We start from the raw sequence: 20,466 nt of genomic DNA, 5'->3' as shown, positions 1-20,466 counted from the left end.
AATTCGGCACGAGGCCAACGCGAATTGGCCTTGTAACGCGACAGCTCTTTGATTGGTCGATTACCATAGTGGACCCCCGGCATCTCGGAGATACCCTTCACCGAACAAGCTTCCAAGCGATTGAATTCGCGACTCGTGAGGTCCGGGCTTTGGAAGGAAATATTGTAAGGTCAATCGCCAAAGCTGCGCCAAATTGATTCCCTTTGCATTGTGCTCTCCTGGCCTCGGCGTCACTCAATCGCAATGTGAGTACCTCTCCTCGTACTACTGTGATATCTCGACTAACCAAAGTCTTCTAGGGCGTCGGAAATCGGGTTGCTGAGCAAGAGACTGCTCACCACCTGCACCATCCGCAATCCCTCTCTGCATGCATCACAAGCGTTCCGACAGCCATTATGGACTCACCCGCGTGCCTTTGCGACCTCGTCAATCCTTTCCGCCCCCCCTCGCTCCGGTTCACGATCAAACATTGAAGGCCTGTTCTCTAAGCCATCCCCGACGAACTACGCCCAACCGCCGCCTCCGCCGCCCGCCGCCGACGCGGCTGCCCCTTCTCAGGAGAAGTCCGATAGCCCCTACGCATATGACGCCACTTCTGACACCTTTGATATTTCCAAAATCATCGCTATGGAATCGGATGAATTCCTCAAGAAGCACTACCCCACAAGCAAGCAAGAGCCCGACCTGCGCACACGTCCACAGACTGGTCGAACCGTGCACCTTACCAGCAAGACGGACCTGGCCAAGGCTCTGAAGCTTCTCGACTTCAACTGCAGGAAGAACAAGATCAAGAGACAATTCCAATTACAGAAGTTCCATGAGCGCCCGGGAAAGAAGCGCAAGAGACAAAAGAGCGAGAGATGGAGGGCTCGTTTCAAGGAAGGGTTCAAGGCAACAGTGGCGAGAGTTATGGAGCTCAAGAATCAAGGCTGGTAGGAGCGACCACTAGCATGTGACAATATCCCTGGGGAAGATGTAGCACATGGTGTCTACAAGATGTACAATATGTAGAAATCACAAAGATTTGGTTGTCCCAATGCGTTACTTAAGGTATAATTAGCGGCTTGAACGCTGCATTTCGAGAGCTCAGAGTGTATAGGTGTCTACAGAGATTTCTCAAGTGGTTTCCTGGACGGTGACGGGGCCGGGCTCGTCTTGATCCTCGGGCGGCTACGGAATACAGCCTCCATGTCTTCAACGGCCATCAGCTCCTCAGCAAGTATCGATGCATCAGGGTCCAGCCCCATCGTCTCCTCCTCAACGACGGGGATCTGGCTCTCGGTTCGGGCTCGAGGTCGTGACTTCTTCAGCGATTTTTGTCTGTCCAGTTGTGCTTTTTGGTGGGCGGCCTCAAACCTAACCATACTCTTGCGTGTGCGAGCCACCAGGTCGCCCTCATCAGTCACGCGAATCGTAACTTCCCCAGTCCGGCGATTAGCACTGGCGAAGGATGGTCTCAGGGTCAGTGTGTCATCTTCCTCGTCGTCTGGGTCGTATTTGACGCTACGCGAGGATCGAGCCATCGACAACCGCGTCCGCTCTGAGAGGGACAAGGTATGACGTGGTTTGGAGCGCTTGACAGGCGAGGGGGATGTAACGTCCATGTCCTTCAAGATCTGGTCTGCCAGCTCTTGTGTTGGTGATTTAGGCGGCTCGGGTGAGCTCTCTTCCCTTCCAAAGGGAACCTCCGCCTCCCCTTCTTCTCCCAGGGGCGGAGTTGCAATGCGGTTGGGGACTGTCTCCGTAATGTCGTCTTCGTCCGGTAAAGGGGGGGTCGGCGGAGGTATAGCCAGTTCATCCGGCGACTCTGGCGGTAGTAGCAATGGGCTAGGCAACGGGGCTGGCAGGTCAGAACTGCTGGTCCGGGAAGAAATATTGATGGCGGGACGTTCGAGCCGTCTGAGATGGGGTTCCTGCAGCGACGGACGCCGGGGCAAATTATTTGTTCCATGCAGATCGTCCTCTAATTCGCTGAGTTCTGAGATGGTCTCGTCTCCGAGGCTTTCCCTCGTAGCCAGAATCCCATCTGGCTTCTCGTGGTGGCGAGTCCGTGGGCCCAACGTCTCGGTGAGCTTAACCACAGGCAAAGAGCCTACTTCAGCCAATTCCGCCAGACAGTCATCCAAAAGATTGGAGTACTTCCTTGTCAACGAAGTGCTCTTCTTTGCAAGCTGCCTTTTCGGGCTTGTCCTTCCCAGATGCAAGCTCTCATGTGAGTCGAATTCGAGGTCGATGCCACGTTTTGTTCTCGTTGGCTGTGACGTCTTAGACGTACTGGCTTTGCGTCGTTCGCCGAACATGTCGGCTCGGAATTCCTGCCATCTCGCAAGTCTCTCCCTCTGCGTCCTGACACGGTCGTCCAATTGCTCCAAAAGCCCTGTGTCGTGCGTCTCCAATTCGGTAAGTCGGCCAGACTCCAAGCGCCGCCAGACTCTGTCAAAGGGGGCCGACAAGAGACCATCCTTCCGGGCGTTGGAGTCACCATAGAGAAGAGTCTCCATCCATTTCTCATTCCCAGCCCAGTTCGTTCGCAGCGTCCTCCATGTGTCCGATCTGAGATTGTCTGGCAGGTTTCGAGCGCTTGTTAATTCCCGAGCGGATTTGATCTCCTCCTTCCTCCGTGCAATGCCTTTCTCTTTCTGGCTCAACACCTCAGCAAGGTCGCGATATCGTTTCCTGGCCTCATTTTTCTTCCGCATAGCATTGGTGATGGAGGCTCTGTGAGCAAGCGCAAGAGTCACAAGCTCCGTCCGTTCAGCACTGTACCCCCGATTTTCCAACGCAACTTGCTGGGCGATAGCTGGATACTCGTGCTCGGCTTCTGCCACTTCGGCCACCATCTTTTTCAAAACGGCGGACGAGAAGACGGCAAGAACTTCTTCCAATCTCTCCCCTTTGCATTCGTCCAGCATGGTCTTGCGAACCACGGCGTCTCGTCCGAGGACTCCATTCTTCTTGGCCTGGTCGAGGCTTCGCAGGAGGGCAGCGCGTAGGTTCATGGATTGAACATGGTCTCGGGGCGGAAAGAAAGGTTGAAGCTTCTGCAAATCACCAAAGATTAGCAGAGTTCAGGACATACGCTATTTGCACATACATTCCGCGCCTCTTCCGGGTCCCAGAGCACAAAGAGCTGGTAGAGAGTCCATTCGACGCAGTGAATGCGCTTTTTCTGCACAGAGAAAGTCTGCGCATCGAAGTCTGGCCAATCTGAGAACGAGGGAAAGTCCAACAAGCGAAGGTTTGTCAAAAAGAGGGAGGCATTGGTGGTGGGCGCGATACTCGGAGATATCGAGGCGTTGAGGGGTGCGCTGAGGGTCTTGGTCGACGGGCCCGGTCGCGGTTGGCGTGACCGTGCAAGCAGAGAATTGGCTGGCAGAGTCGCCATGACGACATTTTGCTTTCATGAAATAGTCTCGAAGAATCAAAGTTGACTCTTGTCGTGCGTCTCCCTTCGGATGGGGTATAGGGGGGATGTTGTCTACGCAGGCGCGTATCGCATTGAATTAGTTCCAAATGCAGGCAGCGCATTTGTTGTGTTGATGGTGGGGAGGAAACGGCGGTGGAGGGATCAGCCCAGCAACGCTTAGCGCGCCAGGGGTCCCCAGAATCTCGGTTAGCGGTTAACTGCCTGCGCTGTCAGTGGCACGTCAAGGCTCCGCCTAACCTCACCTATCCTCACCTATCCTCACCTTGGTCCACCTCAGCTTGCCTTACATCAACTTATGCTCGGTGTAAATTGTCTAAGCTCCAATGCGAGCGGACTATCTCTTTGGTTCTTTTGGCAACACCTACTTCAGGCTCTCGGGAACTGGACTTTGCAAATATTCCCGAGTAGTATCAGACTCATCGAGACTAATCAAAGACAACCAGGTCCCTCCCGTTGGTTGATCATCAACTAGAGCACGGGTGTCTGTGCGGACAACATGGCGTCGCTGCTTTTTCTCCGAATATTGCTAGAGTTTAGACTCAATACCAACGGGTAGCCGGCCAAAACCAAATCTACGTAGCTTATCGATGTTGCACTCAACGTGGTTTCTCCATCGAGTGCATGGCTTTTCTACTCCCGTCTCTACGCCTAGTTCTCAATCTTACTAGTAGACTTCGGCTGCGATAGAGTTATATCAAGCAGTGGAAATGGCTTCTCGGATTTGACACTATGTAGTTTATTTTCTGCATCATCCAGACAGCCGAATTATCTGATCTCGAGTGGGAATGATGGTAGAGGCAGAGCCAAGGGGCATGTTCAGCCACTTCAGCTAATCAGCTTCGACAATGGCTGAGGCTGGTAGCACAATGGTCTATACAAAATCGTGAAGGAGGCCAAGTAGATTTCTAAAAACGACATCTTTCTACTCTACTTTCTTCCAACTCGTACGCAAAAACGTATCAATTACGACTACTACCCTAGATGTCAGTATCCACAGCGACAGAAATTAACGCGTCTTTGATCAACTCACAATGTGGCCCCTGATGCATCAGAACAGACCGCTTTCCCAGAGACTGCAACGCATTGGCCTTGTCCATTTGACAGAAGCCTAGTGCCGTTCTCAAGATTAGGGTCAACGTCTGTCCCGGCGAGATCTTGAAGAGCCTTTCGATCCGCGGCTTGCTGCTGTCGGCTACCGCCACGCTGAGGCGAGGCCGCAGCAAGGCCGAAAATGGCGACCAGAGTGACTGAGATAGAGGAGAGCTTCATGATTCGAATTCTTTCAGTGGAATTGAAATAAAATGGAAGATTTAAGGGTTGCAGTGTAGGGGGAAAGATCGGACCAGCCGGAAGATTAATTGATTGATCTTGAGCGAAGTCTAAAAGATTGGGAATGAAATACTGATTTCAGAAGATTGACATTCACTTTCCTGTTCTACCTGAAGTCTTTATATGAATTCCGTGAACCGGGGCGCGAAGCTCATGTGTTGTCACAAATGGGATGACAGGACGGTTTCGCGGTTGTCTCAAACTTGACAGGCGGCTCCTAGCACATCGGGGTGAACTTGACTCCTGCCACAATCTCGAGACAGGTCCATTCCAAGCGCATCTTAAGACCATCCTTATACTATGGAACCTCCTTCTGACACTAAGGGACTCATGATAGAGACCGAAAGAAGTCATCTTGATGCGTAGCAGGCCTCTTCAAACCAATCGCCTAGCACTTGAAATTTGAGTCTCCCGTTTCGGATCACGACTTGAGTTTCGTAAAGTGGAATGCTCGTCATCATACTAAGCATGGGGTGCCATATGAAGGGCGGGAAACCCAACGCTGTACATTTCTTCTGGAATATTTTTCCATATGAGCGCGGCCTTACGACTAGTCCCAGTTACCCTTATCGACGAAGCTGATTCAATGCGAGCATCAGAAATGGCTAACTTTCCCAGGATCAATTCCCATTGTCTAGGTTGAATAGCCCGCTCAACGGAAGCGATAATGAACGATTCAGAACCAACGAGACTTAAAATAATTTCAGTATAGGTTTTGGAATTTTGCATCTGTTCTTCTAATTAATCGACTTGTAATCAGCTTTCGGGCAGAATCTCCGTGATATTGCTTTTGGCAAGCTTCTCAGTCTCGTCCAATACTTGAATCAGCCCCTCTTTCGCAGAAGTGTGGTTGTAACCTTCAGGCTGAGCCATACCCATATGTTCCATTGTCACACAGATCACAGACTCCATCAAGCGCAGTGCCAAAGGTCCTGCAATTTCAACATTGTAGAATGCTGGGGTTTCATTGACTTCAAGCAGCCACGCGGTTCCGCTTGAGTCTATGAGAAAGTCCACTGCGAACAGTTCGAAGCATTTGTCCACTGTCGTGAACTTGTCCGCCATTGTGTGTGCAGCGGCTTGGAACAGCTCCGCGGAAACGGCGCAGACCTGCTCGAAAACGTGCGCCTTCCAGTCCCCAGGCAGCAAATCATCTGGAGCATCCCAAAGGTCTCTCATTGAATCTCTATTGACAAAAACATCTTCGTCTTGAAGGGCCGTGTTTGTAAGAGAGGATTTGAGGCTCGGGTACAACCAAGGCGGTTCGTAATCTTCTCCAGCAAGAAGTGCAAGCATTTCCTTGAAGACATAGACTTTGAGACGGCCTACAGAGAGAACGTAGGCTCGGGCGTGCCACTTCCTTTTCTCCATCGGCGGAATAGAGACAACATATTGCTGAGCGACAAACTCGCGCATCTGGGCTGACGGAATACGACCGCCTTCCTTGAAAAGGTACTGGGGCTTTGGACTTCTTTGGATCGCTTCCAAAATGGGCTTTAGCGACAAGGCGCCTGTGGCGGTAACTAGCACATCAAGAGAGTCTAGACCAGGGGTGGATAGTGTTGGCGAGAAGTCCGTGTCGCCCTTTTCTGAATATGGGGTCGTATCTGGGATAGGTTGTTGACTCTTGTATACCAGGATGCTCTCGTCCTCTTCCTCGACCTCGTACTCTGCAAGCTCTAGATGATTGGCAAGCTCGTCTACTGTGCTGAACAGTCTGATGCCAGCACCACAGTCGACCAACGCCGGCTTCATAATCCACCAGTCGCGTTCAGTTGGGGGCTTGCTCTCATTTGCCTCGAGTGAATACAGGAGCGAAAGGTCGTCAGCAGCAGTCAAAGACTCTTCGACATACTCGGCATAGTCTAAAGATAGACGGACTGTAGCGGGCACATGTTTCTTGAGGATGCTTTCTGGTCTCTTGGCCGTCCACAACTCCACAACCCTGGCAAGATAGTCTTTCCGAGCCAAAGCGTCGCTGTTCGGGTAGGTGTTGATCAGGCCCGTGGTCGCTGAGTTCAAGGCTGCAAAGTTCCGATTCAAGGCCCAACCATCACAAAATTGAAAAACTGTCTTGGCGTCTGTCGGGAAATGATCGAAGTCGTCGATGAACTTGGTTTCCGGCGCGTGCTTCCGGATGTAGGACTTGATGTGTTCCGAGAGCCAAGGACTGGCTGGTTGAACGTACGCGTACATTCTGCTTGAACCTGGAGGCGAGTAGCAGTAACCTTTTATGAGAGGCGCGAATCTCTTCTCAAGGTTATGTTTTTATCTCAGATGTCGTTTGATCGGGGACAGACGGTTATATCGTGGCCGCAGGCCTGTGATGGAGTTAGACGTCACGAGGAAACTCGGAATCTTTTGTGTGATATATAGAACCTTTTAAATTCAACAAGTCGTGGTTCCACAGGAGTTTAGATTTCTCTCACTATTGAATCATCTGGAGAATCGTAGCATTGTTCATCAAGTTGGAGTGGCCAAGAGGCATGCCAAGAGAGAACATGGATTTCCATTACCTAACCTCTACTCTCGCGATTTCCATTAGACATAACCGGTTTTATAAACGTAATCCAAGCCGAGCTCACTCCAAATAGAATCAGCACATTTTTGATCCAGCTCGATGACTTCAGTCGAGTTGCACACTTTCATCCTTGCGCCCCCCCCCCGCCCATGAGTGTAGTCACACAAACAGCATCTAATTCAACGTCACTCGGAAGAAACGTAATCCTACTCGGTTTCTTCCAATGAACACAGATGATTAGCTCGGTCTTGAAATGGATTTTTATGGAGTTGGTAATGCACAACGCACAATCCGCTGTCTCGTTATTAAGAGAAACTAGGGTCTGGAGAACCAAGTCGTGAGAGGCCATACGAGCACGCGATGTCATTTTGTTTCGCAACTCATGACAGCATGCTAAATCCTTGTTGATATTCATCAACATGCATTTGAAAGTTGCGGTGACTTCAAGTTCGTCCAGAAATAACACTGCGTGGAAAGGCACCTCAATTCGAATGCCAAGGATCATTAGGCACATGTTTCATCTTCAAATCCACTGACATCACATGGATACCAAAGAAGTCTGCCAGTATTTCAGATCAAGTGCAAAGAGTCCGTGGTCATCAGCATCTTACTAGTCCCTAGATATGATACCTTGAGCCCTGTATGATATTGAGGGTCGAGTCTAAAGATGTTTGCCGAGAATTCCACACATGCCTTCGATGCTGAAAGCTCCCCCCAAAGAGTAGCGACCTTGGCTACTTGGCCCCGAACAGGAGCTAGACAAAAGCTGACTACAGTCGTAACTACATCTAGAAAGAAGACAATGGCAATATTATGCGGCTTTTAAGGTAACATCGATTCTGAGCATTCAGCGGAGGTTTGAGCACAGGACCAAACGTGTGCTGCCAATCACCTTATAAGTATGATGTATTAAGGTATCTCTCATTTTTATGGCCATTTGATTCGATGTCTACATACAAAATGAGTCTAGCCTATCAGCGGACTCAACGAAAAGTTGGTTGGAAGTTTGCTGCAATATTTAGTTTACCACCTGATTGCCTGCCAAGCTAGGACGGTAGAAAATGGACAGCTCCGAGCTGCGCCGCTTGGCACACCACTGATGCACCGAGAAAGCTGGTCAGCACGCGGTCGAGGGTATTGGCGAGGGTTCGTGAGATTCCGTGCGAGAACTAGAGATGGAAAACAACACCGGCCTATAATTGCCCAACACCACTGGTCTCAAAAACCGATATTGTCACAGGAACCGATCAACGGCAATGGAGCAGATTTTTGGAGAGATTTACAATCGACTCGAGTCTAACAGCAATGTAAATTCTGCCTTGAACGGCCACCTCTCATACCTGCACCTTACATACCGGCATTTTACAGATGAAGTACCATGCCCTTCCTCACCAGACCAGACTCTCATGAAATCAGATTTAGCGCTACAGCGGCCGCCTTGGCAACGGGCGCAATGCGCCCTCGGCTCCTTCAGCCGGTCCGGTTTCGGTATTCCAGTCCAGTGGACAGTCGTCCCGTAGTTGAACGGGATGAAAGTTGAAACCGGAGAACCGCCTGGGGATTTGTATACGCTCCTCCGCAGGCGGGGTAGGTTGAAACTATCGGGGTTCGTTTCACCAATTTGATTTTCAAAGTTTGTGTCCGTTCGCCTAGAAGTTGTAAAGGAAGAACCAACTAGTGTCGAGAACGTGACCGACACCTCCGAAGACTGCCACCATGGAGAAGGGATGGTGGGATGAAGGCGTCGTGATTGAGAGGGTTGCAAGGTATCCGAGGCGACGGTACTATACATTAGACAATCGCACTGACAGCCAGTATTCAACATAGGCTTTGGTTCCTCTCTTGCGATTTCTTTTTAACGTACTCGTATTCGTTCGACAAGTGATAGGTGGGACGGGAGCCATGAGCTACATCCGTTACTTCCAATGTTCCCTGCGAGCCTCTGACATGCATTGCAATTAGATGACAAAAAGATGAAATTTGACAAGTCAGCAGTGCGAAGTCTGAAAACTATGACAGACGGTCTCAAGCAATTTCATATCAGTGCAGCATTAGGTCGAGCGACAATTGAGGATGAAATGAAGTCCAGATGGAGAGGTGCAAATGGAGGCAAAGCGAGTATGTCTGAGCAGGGAGACTGATGGGTCTATGAGGCCATCAAAGAGTTCCAATCAGAGACAGCCTGACGCCTGATTGGGTTGCGAGGCCAGAAATAGAAGCGACAACCAGGTTATCACCACCAGGCGTTGTCTCAGAAGCCGCGAGACTGCAAGAGACTCATACCGCAAGCGAGCTTACCCGGGAAATGGCCGCTGTGGACGAACGTTGCACGAGCTTTCTCCATTGCCCAAGTCATCTGAACCACTCCCTGAGATGGCACCGCAAATTGACAAATTGCTGTCAGACCCATTCAGCTTCGGGTCTCTTTGTATGAGGTGATTAAGCATAAGCAGGCGCAGCAGTCGCCTTGCCCGGTCACTGTTGATATCATGAGCCCGGCTCAGTTTTACTCCACGGCCCTCAAACTCGGTGTCGCTTTCTCTGAGAGCATACGACGCATTTGACGTCCGGTCTGAAGCCGAAGGTGTGCACAGATGCCATCTTTTTGGTCAAGATACCGCCGTTAGCGAATGGTGAAAGGATACCGGTAATGCAGGTTGGAACGGGCGTGCAGGAAGCTGAAATTAGCACCCTGAGGTAAGTCGAAGAACATAGTGATGGGCAGAATATCACTCCATTTTGCGGGTTATTAACGCTTTTACCGGTAAGTTGGAGTGTGAGAATGATGCGGTTATGAGATCGCAAGGAATTGGTCAACAGCTAGGCCATCTCGTCTTCTCGACGCTCGCATTCGTCAACACTCGCCCAGGAAGGGGAGCGACGCCAGACAAAGGGACGAATGTCAGACAAGGGAACGTTTGGGGCGAATAGGGTTAAAGGAATGATGGGTGGTATTGACCAGGGACCTCCGTGTAGGTTATTTGGCAGAACCATAAGAATTGAAATCATTTCATCGGATTTTGCAAAGTCCTTGTAGAGTTGCCTGAAGGCAAACCCGGGCCAACCTGGCAACTGTGCCTGGAATCAGTCACCGACTGGCATTGGTTCAACAGTTCGTTCTGCCCAAGGCCCCAAGAGCCTGAGTCTTGAGAAGGGACTCTAGAATGATCAAGGAGCCAGGGTGCGTCAGGGATCTTCCCATTGGAGAGCAGCGGCAACCCATTTACTCACCATTCGGGAAATAGAGAGGCGTAGGGATGGGAACCCATTAGCCCCTCGAAGAGACGGCAGGAAACGGAGGCATCGTGATCCGCGCTGAGACAAGGTGAAGAAGAATCTGAATGATGAGATGGATCGCCGCGGACCGATGTTCAGTCGGTCGGGGAAACATCGATGCCGGCCTAAGAACGTTGCGGATTTCTTGCTAGCTCGGTGAGCGACAGGGCTGGAGATCGCAGGCGTGTGACCTTGCCGTCGCGGACGTGAGAAGCGCGCTGGACGTCGCGAAGGGTGAGTGGCCCAGACAGCTATCCCAAGTTTGATTTTGCTTTTGACCGGCAGCGTCTGCCCAGGTGTACCAAGCTTGTCACAGAAGAGGTCTGAGAGACGTGTTGCGCCTGCTGGTGACATGTCAGAGCGGACGGGAGCCACATGTCATGTCAGCCACGGGGAGCAGGGCTAGCCCATCTAAGGGTGACGAGGGTCAAGTGGCGGGCTGTCTACCATCTGGGCCATGTTTGCCATGGATGTGTCGAAGGAGAGGTGGCGCTGAATCTAGAACCGTCTTGGCAAAGAAAGGTGAGGACATAGTGAGGATGGCAACGAACCATCCCGAGGGGATAGGGGCTAAAGGGACGAAAGCGAGATACCACAATGGGCAGTTGCACCGTATTGATTTGGAAAGAAGTTCAAGCAATTGTTCCATGGCAAGGTGGCATAGGGCATGAAGTAGCCCGTGTATGGTTGTGAGAAAAAGTCAATAGGCTGAACTGACTAAAGGTGAGATGCGCCAAGGGCGGGTTACGTTAAAGTTGCGGGATGATAGATTAGTTTAGCATTGTGCCTGCATTAGTCGTGGATGATGGAGTGTAGTCGGGGAATAAGAAAGCCACCAGGAACAAGCACAGGCACGGGAAGGAAGCCGAAAACGAAGGTCAGAAAGAAATCAATCAACCAACTTGATTAGGTAAAGTAGGACTGGTCCAAGCAGAAACAGGACTACTGCCATGCACAATTAAGCATATTTGTTTGATGACGCGGAGGAAACGTGTACATTGTGCACATACTTACACTTACATGTACTCCATACACAACTTGCATCTACATGCTTCTACTACCTTACCTACCTAAGTACTAGGCATGCATGTAAGTACGTGGATGATTACATGACATCCATGTGCAGGACTCTTGAAGAAGAGCCTATCAAGATTCGATAGGGCGTTAGTTGGCTGTCCGCTGCCTCGGATGCCACGAGCTTAAACAGTCCAAGCTTTGCCTCTAAATTTGGTTCCCGTTTCAAGCTTCAAGCAGGGGGCCTCGGTACGTTGCTATCCTTGATTCACCTACAAACCCTGCCACGCCCACGCCTGGCTGAGGTGACGAGATCTGCTACCCCCCTAGTCTCCGAGGTATTCTTCCCGCCGTAATTCTCCGAACACAAACGCTCGCGTCAGTCTCAGGCCGGGCCTGCTTCTCCGTGTCTTTGCGAATGCTGCTTGTCTTACATTCTTACTCGCAGAGTCACACCAGCTCCTAGCCACCACGTTGGAGAAACAATTGCATCCCTCGCACGGCCTGACGTAACTCGGACGCTCTTCCGCTCTCCTTTGGTCACACAGCCGCCTCGGGTCAGACTCATGATGGGGAAGGGGGGGGGGGGGCACTGACAACCACACGCAGCCGTCTGTCATAACACACCACCCATCAGAAAGGGGATCCAGAGACAGAGAGCGTGTCTACACCACTTCCGGTTGACATACAGCCCTCCAAGCCCGCTAGAAAGCTTCCATTGCTGCAGGCCGCGTTCTACCGTTTGCTCCTCGCGTTAGTGCAGGCTACAACGGCGGGATCTTAAGTCGATCTCCCATGCAATGCTTCGCTCGCTCTTCGTCACCACGCAGCAACCGCATCACGACAAGGTTTTCTGCTCACCATATACCCCTCCTGATCCATAGAAACAGATAGTCGCACTATGGTGCCGACAGGCAAACCTTCCTTCCGCACAACTCGGATGCATATCGCGGACGCACATCGCGGGTGATCGCCTGCCGGAGGAACACGAATAATCCAAAATCGCCGTCCTAGACTGCAGCGGCATCAGCAGATCTCATCTTAGGCTTACTCGAGCACCCCGAAACCGTGTGTCTCTACCTACTAACCCCGGATGTGGAGAGGGCTACCAGTCTTGACATGCATCCGGCGCCAACTACTCAAGCCTAAAACCACAATCACCACCAGCCACGGCATGTCTCCGTAACCAAAGAAAAGTACTACTATCTGTACACACGGCCAGGGCAACGGCCGCACTTCCTGACTCCCAAACGTGGACCAGCGTTTCCGAGCCTGGACGCGGAGACTCTTCAGGCCTGCTTCAGGGCTGAGGCGATACAAATCCTTACTACCAAGACTTTTAGCCAGGGGAAATAAACGGGTCCTCGAAGGCTTAGCGGACGGAGCTTAACGGTTGCGCATCGAGAGTCCCTATGAACATCACAGTGGATACTCCATTTCACAGTACCCTAGTAGTGTAGACCGCAGAAGATCTCCCCTTCGCCTCTTGCCTGGCAACTCCAGATCTTCCCTAGGTCCCAAGTATCCCAGTCCGATCACCGAAACCGTAAACTTCTTGGCTACCGTAAGAAGGCTGCATCATGTTCCTGACTCTTGAACCAATCGGAACTCTGGTTGCCTCTTCTCGTGCGTCCCCTACACCTAAAAACTGACTTGCTGACTACAAGCCACGCGCGTGTTCCTGAGTAGGCAGAGTTCCAGAGTCCCTGAGTTGCTGTGTTCCTCTCACATCGTCACTCAAATCAACTTCAAGGCACAGCACGGCCATTTGTCGCCAAGACCTCCACTGAAACAGATTCGCGAGCAAAGATTCGCCAAGCTTCATGCACCAGAGAACCTAACTTCACATCCCACACATCGTCCCTCGATGTCTCTCCCCCTCGAGCCTCGAGCGTCGAGCTAGCAACCCGGCAGCACATCGACACATGCTCGCGCATCCTCCACATCGCAGGCCCCTCGCCGCACATCCAAACTGCACATCACTCAAATCATTCCGTCTCCTAAACACGCCGTACACCACCAAACACACACGCGCGCAGCAACTTCCTTACCCCAGGGCGAGGAGGCGCAGTAGCCCCAACCCATTCAAGCCTGGCAGCACCCCCAAGACCTGTATGTGGGCGGGTGGATTCTCGGGACGCTTCCACGGCTCTCTGTCTGGGAGACGACTCCAGCAACGTAGATGCGATTTGCTCTGAGCTACCTCTTGGCGATCCGTTTGTGATGCTTCAACTTCTAAACCCCAGCCTCCTTCGTATCGCATGTCCACGCTTACCGTCCAGTGACCCGCCTCCGACGTCGCCGTGGTCTTGTCGTCCCAACTTCACCTGGTTGAATCACGGTGAAGGGTTTTCACAATTCCAATTCCCTCGCGTTCAGCTGTGAAGTCAATCAAAGGACAGAATCCGAGGTCTACACACCCCCAGCCAGCCTACTCACGCCCCTCCTCTTGTTTCCCTATGCTACTTGAGCCGACGCGATACCGAGCCATGCTTGAGGTTGACTTTGACTGACGGCTTCGAGGTCCTAGCCATTGGGAACACAATGACACTGACGAAGGGTTGCAGGGTGCAAGGTCTGATCGGGGATGCAAGGTAGGCCGGCAAGGGCGAGTCTCTGTCTCTGCTTGCCGCTAACATACCTCTGCGTATGTGTGAGCGCGCGTGTATGGGAGGAGGAGAAGGAGGTGAGGTTCAGCTGAGAACAGACCCTGGAACCTCACCGTCTGCTTGCTTGCTTGCCCACCCGCCTGGCCTTGCCTTGTCTCTGCCTGCACCGCACTGCTTCGTTGCTTTGCTTGCTACGACGCTGGTCCAGCATGGAACGATCCGATTCCGAACCTCCCACCCAAAATCCATCCCATCTCAACCCAAGGAATTTGTCAAATTCGTCCCCCCTGACCATGATATGGAATGCCAAGCAAGTCCAGTCGAGATCTCCTATATAACAGTCCCGTCCACACCCTCATATCTAACCTTCTTTCCTACCTCATCACACAGCATCAACAAAGCAAGCCTTTCACTTCTTCACCTTTTCCACTTTCCTTACCTATCTCAAGCCCCGGTGGCTCTTCACGAATAGGATCTCTTAATCTCTAAAACAAACTCCGATTCACTCTAGTTTCCTCAAGCTCGAATCTCTCATTCAAAATGCGCTCCCAATCGCTCCTCGTCGCCGCCCTGGCTGCTACCGTCTCTGCCCACGGCACGCTGCTGTCCGTCGAGGGCGCCAATGGCGTCACCATGCCCGGTCTCACCAGTAAGCTTTCACCACTTTCCTAAGCAACACAATTTGCTCTTCCACATGTCTATCACAAGTCACTAACTCACTCACCTTTCAGTCGCTGATGGAACTCCCCGTGACTGCTCTTCCAACGGCTGCGGCTCCCAGGCCGACACTGCCATCATCCGTGACCGCGAGATCGCCTCCGGTGAGGTCGGCCCTCTTGGCCGCACTCAGGGCAACGGCCCCGTTGACGCCTCCGTGATGGTCAACAACTTCATGGGTGGTGCTGCCGCCCCCAAGAACAACGGCGCCTCATCCGGCACCGGTGTCGAGGACAACATCCCCAACATGAAGCGCGCCGAGCTCTACGCTCGCCAGGGTCTCGCCGGCCTCTTCGGCGGCGGTGGCAAGAACAAGGGAAACAAGCAGAACGGCCCCCCCGAGGCCCGCGTCGCCGCCACTGCCGGTATGGGTGCCTCCCAGGGCATGCCCACCTGCGCTGATGACGGCACCATCTCCATGACCTTCCGCCAGATCAACCAGGATGGCGCCGGTCCCATGACCGCTGATGTCGACGGTACCTCCGGCGGCACCAAGGAGGAGGCTTTCCAGAGCGCTCAGGTCTCCACTGACGTCCCGGGCCTCGGCGTCCAGGGTCTGTCCCTCGCCACCAACACCGACTTCCCCATCAAGGTCCAGATGCCCGCTGGCATGACCTGCGACGGCAAGGTCGGCATGGCCTCCAACGTCTGCGTCGTCCGTGTCCGCAACGGTGCTGGTGCCGGCCCCTTCGGTGGCTCTGCTGCCTTCACCCAGTCCGCCGCCGGCCGCAAGCGCGCCATTGCCTACCGCCTCAAGAAGCGTATGGAGCTCAACAACCGCGCATAAGCGGGTTGTCCAGCGATTCTTTGATGAGGATCTTCTCGGCGTGTCAAACCTGGGAATTTGGGGGGTTCGATCGAAGCTGCAGGAAGTCAGGGACTTCTGAGGCTCGGTGGATTCCAGACTTGGGTATAGAGCTTTTTGGAAACGACCGTTCTTTATTTCCTACATACTATTTTTCTTATTAGGTCGTCATTTTTCCATAGGCAATTGACGCCGATCGGAGTTTGAAAAACTTCTTTCTACATTCTCGCTGTGATGTGATCCTACGTGACAATGACACCACGGTAGACATCATAGTTTCTCAACCTGACAGTCAGATCTCTTCGCCGACACTTTCTCCGCCTCAAAGGGCAGATGCTTAATGACGAACAGACAAAATGACCCGATGATACTAATCAAGCAACGCTTTGCGGCAAACTCTGCCCTCGTCCGAAGCCGAATAGACTTCTGATGCACAGGCCATATCCCTTCTGCTCGGTCTTGCCATGACTTGACACCGGACTTGTGTCAGGCGGGCAGGAAACTAAACACTTTTGACCAATAGCGGTGGAGGAAACATTGCGATTCTCTCGAGAATTTGATTTTGGTCTGGCCATTCGCATGCCTCTCTCGGCCATACATACACTGAAAAGGGAGATGGACGGGGTGGTGTCTATTACAAGAAACGAGATGGTTGTCAATCATTCAACGAGTATTCTACCCCCATGACGCCCTTTCCTAGGCCGAAGATCCAATCCTCGGCCGCCAGGTTCACTCCATCCCAACGCCGGATCTTGATGCTATGCCGCCAGACTGCTATGTATTATGGCGGTGCTTCTATGTCTAGGCTGCTGCTGTTTAGAGTGTAACGATGCGAACAATTGTGCAGAAACTGTCTGCGTGTTTACGGTTGCAGCATTGCTGGCACGCCGCTGCCTTTCGTGCTATTCCTGGATCATGAAAATTCGTCCTCAGGGACCAAAAGAAGAGACAAATCACCATCGGCGACTTCGATGCCGGGTTAGTGAGGAAGCAAAGATAGCGATTGGAGGAAGACTTACCTATAAGCCGAATCGACCTTCGTGACGCGCTTGCGCATCTTCATGCCGTCGGGCTTGCCATCTCGGTCTCCCTTGGACTTAGGAGCAATCCCGAGGAGCTCGGCCTCTAGTGCAGATAATTCCGATGCATCAGTGCCAAAGGACGCCGCAGATTGCCTAGAAGCTGGACGTGATTCATCATGGCTGCTGTGAGATCCACGGCGGCGGGAATGACGAGAAAGAGATCGTGATCGAGACGCCTGTCGACTATGCGGCCGACTGTCTGGTCGTGATGTTCCGCGATGATGCATAGGCGGCGATGCCCCCCTTTCCTGGAAATTGTTGGTCGATGTCTGTCTGCGAACATTTCGAGAGCTGTAGTGTCCAGAGTCCTGGAGACCCGCGTCTTCAAGTCGCCTTGATGGGCCGGCGTCTTGAGACTCGTCCAGGGACATGAGGAGCGTCTGGCCTGGATCGGAATCAGTGCGTTCTGGTCTTTGGTGACGATAGCGATCCACCGGTCTCGAGTCCTCCCTGGATCTACGATTGTGCGGTGAGGTGGCATTATAGCCGGGAAGCGAGTCAACCTTGTGCCTCTTGTGACGATGATCCGCCCATTCACCACCTTCTGGGCCGCCCCTGGCTCGAGGGTTCTTGTATGGCGAATCGTCCAAATTCCGCTTTCGATTATTGACCAAACGGTATTCACGGCTTTCTGGGGTAGGAGGTTTCGGTGGGAGAGATGGAAACCCTGGAAGGCGACTAGACTTGAACGTGCTGGGCCTCTCTCGTGGCTCCGGGACTTGTTTGGGAGTACTGCCCTCGGGGCACTTCCAGAATGCTGGATCGTACTGCAACGTGACGAAGAACTCGGTTTCTCGTATCGGCCGCGAGAATTCCATGAGGTTGCCTTCTGTTGCGAATCGAGACTGAATCCACGTGGCGTTCCACGCCGGAGGTAGCACAATGTTATCGTGATATTCCTCAGGCCCCGGTAGCGGCATGGCAATAGGGTCGGGTTGGTGGGTTTTGTCTAGTTCTTTGAAGATCATCTCTTCCTCCCAGTTCCAATCGTACTCTTCATCGGCTTCCTGTTCTGAAGCAATGTTGATGTTTACGCTTTTAGGTGTATCGCTCGCGACTGATGGCGCCTCGACGGCCTTTGATCCAGCTTCGACCTGTGGCAGTGCCGGGCCTATTCTGGCCTTATTTTCCGACTTGGGTCTAGACTGTGAAGGATCTCGTTTCGACTGAATGCCGTGTTTGTTTCGGCGAGAACGATCTCGATTATTATGCCCCTGGCGCTGTCGCCCATTTCGGTCCCGCGGCGGCTGGTTCCTCGGAGGAGGAATTGGTGGCAGCCCCGGGGGTGTAGCACGTGGAGGGCCAGGCAAAGGAGGCGGGTGAGGATATCCTGGGGGTGGCGGCGCCCATGAGGGAGGGTGAGAATTCGGTGTTGGGGGCAGTTGAGACACATAGTGCGGCTGCGGATAGCCTCCCGGAGGTGTTGAATTATATGAAGGCGGGTACTGGCCGCCTGGAGGTGGAGGACCGGGGTGATATCCAGGGCCAGAGGAGTAAGATGGAGGAGGAGGAGGAGGAGGAGGAGGGTAAGGAGCACTGCCAGCATACTGTGGTGGTTGATAAGGAGGAGGCGGCAGTCCAGAAGGACCGGGAGGCGGAGGCGCGCCGTACTGGCCAGATGGTGGATAATGGTATGGTGCAGGAGGAGCGGAGGGTAGCGGGTGGGCACCCGGGGGAGGCGGCGGCGGCGGGGAATATTGAGAATAGCCGGGGTAGTTCCCTGTTGGCGGGGGAGGGTAGCCATTCGGAGGTGGAGGATATGACGGATATGAAGGCAGGGGGCCGGGGTACGGAGGAGCATGGGGTTGACCCGGGGGCGGCGCGTAGCGAGTGACGATCGGATTGCCGCTTGGTGGGGCCGAGTACTTGGTCACAACAGCACCCGGCCGGCGTCCGCCGTGTTGATGTTCGCCACCCCGGCCATGATGATCATGGCCACTCGAAGTGCTTTTCCGGGACAGTCCACTTTGGTCGAGTCAGTCAATATTCACACTTGAAGTAAGGAACAGTTGTCGTCACGTCTGACAAGACTCTGCATCACGAAACTTACGCGGGCTTCGCTCTGACAGGCTCCGGGCAAGCTACGGCCCAATGTCCAACACCGCCACAATTGATGCAGCTTGGCTCTTTCATAGACGGCCCCATACCTGGCGCGTATTCGGCCATGGTTGATAATGGTGTGTCTCGACTCTTGGGTTGGCGTACAGCTTTGGCCCAGACCCAGAAGGGGAGATCAATGAGAGTGTTGGGAGTAGCGCGACCGAGGTAACGAGAAAATGGATAGCATATATGAGCCGAAAGTGACCCAGCAAGGAGAAGAAGTATAGAAGGGTGGAGGTACCCCTATACTAGTAGCAAAGATAGTACGAAATAGGTTGCCAACACGAGCTGAATTAGAGAAGACTTGATATATCAGAAGGTGCTCGCCAAAGACGGGGAAGGAGAGTAAGAAACGCAAACCTTGATGTTCCGCGCTGCGCTTACAGCAGGTGAATGAGATGCCCGATAATGGCCGACCCCAGAGTAGGTAGTGGTGGATAGGAGATAGTCTCTTGATTTGACTGAGACACGAGATGGCAGGCAGTCTTTTGATGAAGGTGACGGATGCCTCGAAGCCTTCAAAGGTCTTTAGTGGATGCGCCTAGGCAGTCTGAAGTGACGCATCGCCTATTGATGGCCGTACTATGAGGGGAAATGTAAGATGGATTGGTGATGAAAGCCGTAACCCAACCTCCAAAGTGAGGATTCTCGATGGCGAGGCCCAAACCAGGCGACTATCGTGGGCTTTGTCTCATTCCAGAGGGGGGCAGACTGGGATGAGGTTGTGGGAAAGCGCGACGAAGTTGACCAAAGACGAAGGCTGCGCGCCCAGGCTCAGGCGTAAAGTGGGGCAAATGCACCTGCCCAGTGAGGCACAGCTGAACACCCACGGCAACTCCTTCCCGTCCGCACGGAAGGCTGAAAGGGGCCGGAAATTCATCGGGCCGGATGTCATGTTTTCTTTTTCGGCAAGGCAGGCCGTAGGGCAGGGCAGGACAGGACAGCAGGAGACACGGTCTACCTTAGCCAGACTCGAGAACATTGGGAAGAGGCAGCAAGTAGCTGACAGACAACGCAGCTTGATTTGCTGCAAGTCGTACATGTCTTGTGCCTTGTGGGGGGCGGATTTCGACGTGCAGCCTGCAGCATCAAAGACCGCAGGTGGCATATCATGCATTAGTTGTGAAGCACGCACTGTCTTTGTGCATCCAGATCATCTGAGAAACAAGGATCTTGAGGGGCAATATCTGACTACATGACAAGTCTCATAGGACATCTGGGACTGCTGTCATTGGGCTAGATTGGCAGGCCATGGTGATATGCTATGCTCAAGGGCAATTTGAAGCTGCTCGAGCGAGGCTTGAAAAGGTAGAGATTCGAATATCTCAACTGGGAGCATCTAGATGCTAGTCCATCGCGCAGACGCAGGCGCAGGGCATCTGAGTTCAACCAGGAGCAAGATGAAACGGTCAAGACAGAAAATGAAAGAAATGCTAGGTATTCTAGATTCGAATGGAGACCAAGGTAGAGAGATAGACGGGCGTGGCATCTTAAGAAGACCAGCTGGCAGACCGAGAAAGACGTCGGTGCCTAGGAGATTGAGGGAAAACCAAGGTGCAGGGAAAGTATGGCTGCTTTCTTGTGAC

The 20,466-nt window shown here is 52.7% G+C and overlaps 7 protein-coding genes across 7 annotated transcripts; 3 read left to right on the top strand and 4 right to left on the bottom strand.

The window, feature by feature from the left end:
• Nucleotides 1-173: 173 nt before the first annotated feature.
• Nucleotides 174-1,052, top strand: BDZ83DRAFT_626153 (uncharacterized protein). The gene is made up of 2 exons (XM_060508546.1): nucleotides 174-245; nucleotides 300-1,052. Coding segments are annotated over exons 1-2 (639 nt in total). The 5' UTR covers nucleotides 174-243; the 3' UTR covers nucleotides 937-1,052.
• Nucleotides 1,053-3,529, bottom strand: BDZ83DRAFT_626152 (HAUS augmin-like complex subunit 6 N-terminus-domain-containing protein). Its single transcript, XM_060508545.1, has 2 exons — nucleotides 3,095-3,529; nucleotides 1,053-3,041 (listed from the first exon to the last, which is right to left on the bottom strand). The coding sequence occupies exons 1-2, from the start codon at nucleotides 3,383-3,385 to the stop codon at nucleotides 1,104-1,106; spliced, it is 2,229 nt and encodes a 742-aa protein (XP_060363578.1). The 5' UTR covers nucleotides 3,386-3,529; the 3' UTR covers nucleotides 1,053-1,103.
• A 727-nt stretch (nucleotides 3,530-4,256) lies between these two features.
• BDZ83DRAFT_731873 (uncharacterized protein) lies at nucleotides 4,257-4,696 on the bottom strand (the record flags this gene model as incomplete). Its single annotated transcript, XM_060512881.1, has 3 exons — nucleotides 4,257-4,298; nucleotides 4,359-4,404; nucleotides 4,458-4,696. The coding sequence occupies 3 exons, from the start codon at nucleotides 4,694-4,696 to the stop codon at nucleotides 4,257-4,259; spliced, it is 327 nt and encodes a 108-aa protein (XP_060363577.1).
• Nucleotides 4,697-5,463: 767 nt separating this feature from the next.
• Nucleotides 5,464-7,175, bottom strand: BDZ83DRAFT_626150 (TTL domain-containing protein). Its single transcript, XM_060508544.1, has one exon. It carries the CDS (start codon nucleotides 6,950-6,952, stop codon nucleotides 5,513-5,515), a length of 1,440 nt encoding a protein of 479 aa, XP_060363576.1. The 5' UTR covers nucleotides 6,953-7,175; the 3' UTR covers nucleotides 5,464-5,512.
• A 7,541-nt stretch (nucleotides 7,176-14,716) lies between these two features.
• Nucleotides 14,717-15,680, top strand: BDZ83DRAFT_653032 (cell surface protein; the record flags this gene model as incomplete). The annotated part of the gene is made up of 2 exons (XM_060510582.1): nucleotides 14,717-14,825; nucleotides 14,908-15,680. 2 exons carry the CDS (start codon nucleotides 14,717-14,719, stop codon nucleotides 15,678-15,680), a joined length of 882 nt encoding a protein of 293 aa, XP_060363575.1.
• A 792-nt stretch (nucleotides 15,681-16,472) lies between these two features.
• On the bottom strand, nucleotides 16,473-19,241 carry BDZ83DRAFT_388999 (uncharacterized protein). Its single transcript, XM_060502773.1, has 4 exons — nucleotide 19,241; nucleotides 18,831-19,168; nucleotides 16,718-18,745; nucleotides 16,473-16,664 (listed from the first exon to the last, which is right to left on the bottom strand). Exons 2-4 carry the CDS (start codon nucleotides 18,944-18,946, stop codon nucleotides 16,652-16,654), a joined length of 2,157 nt encoding a protein of 718 aa, XP_060363574.1. The 5' UTR covers nucleotides 18,947-19,168; nucleotide 19,241; the 3' UTR covers nucleotides 16,473-16,651.
• On the top strand, nucleotides 19,206-20,277 carry BDZ83DRAFT_389004 (uncharacterized protein). Its single transcript, XM_060502774.1, has one exon. It carries the CDS (start codon nucleotides 19,465-19,467, stop codon nucleotides 20,077-20,079), a length of 615 nt encoding a protein of 204 aa, XP_060363573.1. The 5' UTR covers nucleotides 19,206-19,464; the 3' UTR covers nucleotides 20,080-20,277.
• The last annotated feature ends 189 nt before the right edge of the window (nucleotides 20,278-20,466 follow it).

The sequence above is a fragment of the Colletotrichum acutatum genome, assembly GCF_030867785.1.
Source record: "Colletotrichum acutatum strain CBS 112980 chromosome Unknown BDZ83scaffold_64, whole genome shotgun sequence".
Taxonomy (NCBI): Eukaryota; Fungi; Ascomycota; class Sordariomycetes; order Glomerellales; family Glomerellaceae; genus Colletotrichum; species Colletotrichum acutatum.
Note: the sequence above shows the minus strand (reverse complement) of the source record. Positions and strands in the feature narration are given on the sequence as shown.

Coding starts and splice junctions, on each gene's coding strand:
- BDZ83DRAFT_626152 (XM_060508545.1), bottom strand. CDS start 3,385: ATGGCGACTCTGCCAGCCAATTCTCTGCTTGCACGGTCACGCCAACCG. Junction 3,042..3,094: donor ACCCGGAAGAGGCGCGGAAT/GTATGTGCAAAT, acceptor GGTGATTTGCAG/AAGCTTCAACCTTTCTTTCC.
- BDZ83DRAFT_388999 (XM_060502773.1), bottom strand. CDS start 18,946: ATGGCCGAATACGCGCCAGGTATGGGGCCGTCTATGAAAGAGCCAAGC. Junction 18,746..18,830: donor CCTGTCAGAGCGAAGCCCGC/GTAAGTTTCGTG, acceptor ACTCGACCAAAG/TGGACTGTCCCGGAAAAGCA.
- BDZ83DRAFT_626150 (XM_060508544.1), bottom strand. CDS start 6,952: ATGTACGCGTACGTTCAACCAGCCAGTCCTTGGCTCTCGGAACACATC.
- BDZ83DRAFT_389004 (XM_060502774.1), top strand. CDS start 19,465: ATGAGGGGAAATGTAAGATGGATTGGTGATGAAAGCCGTAACCCAACC.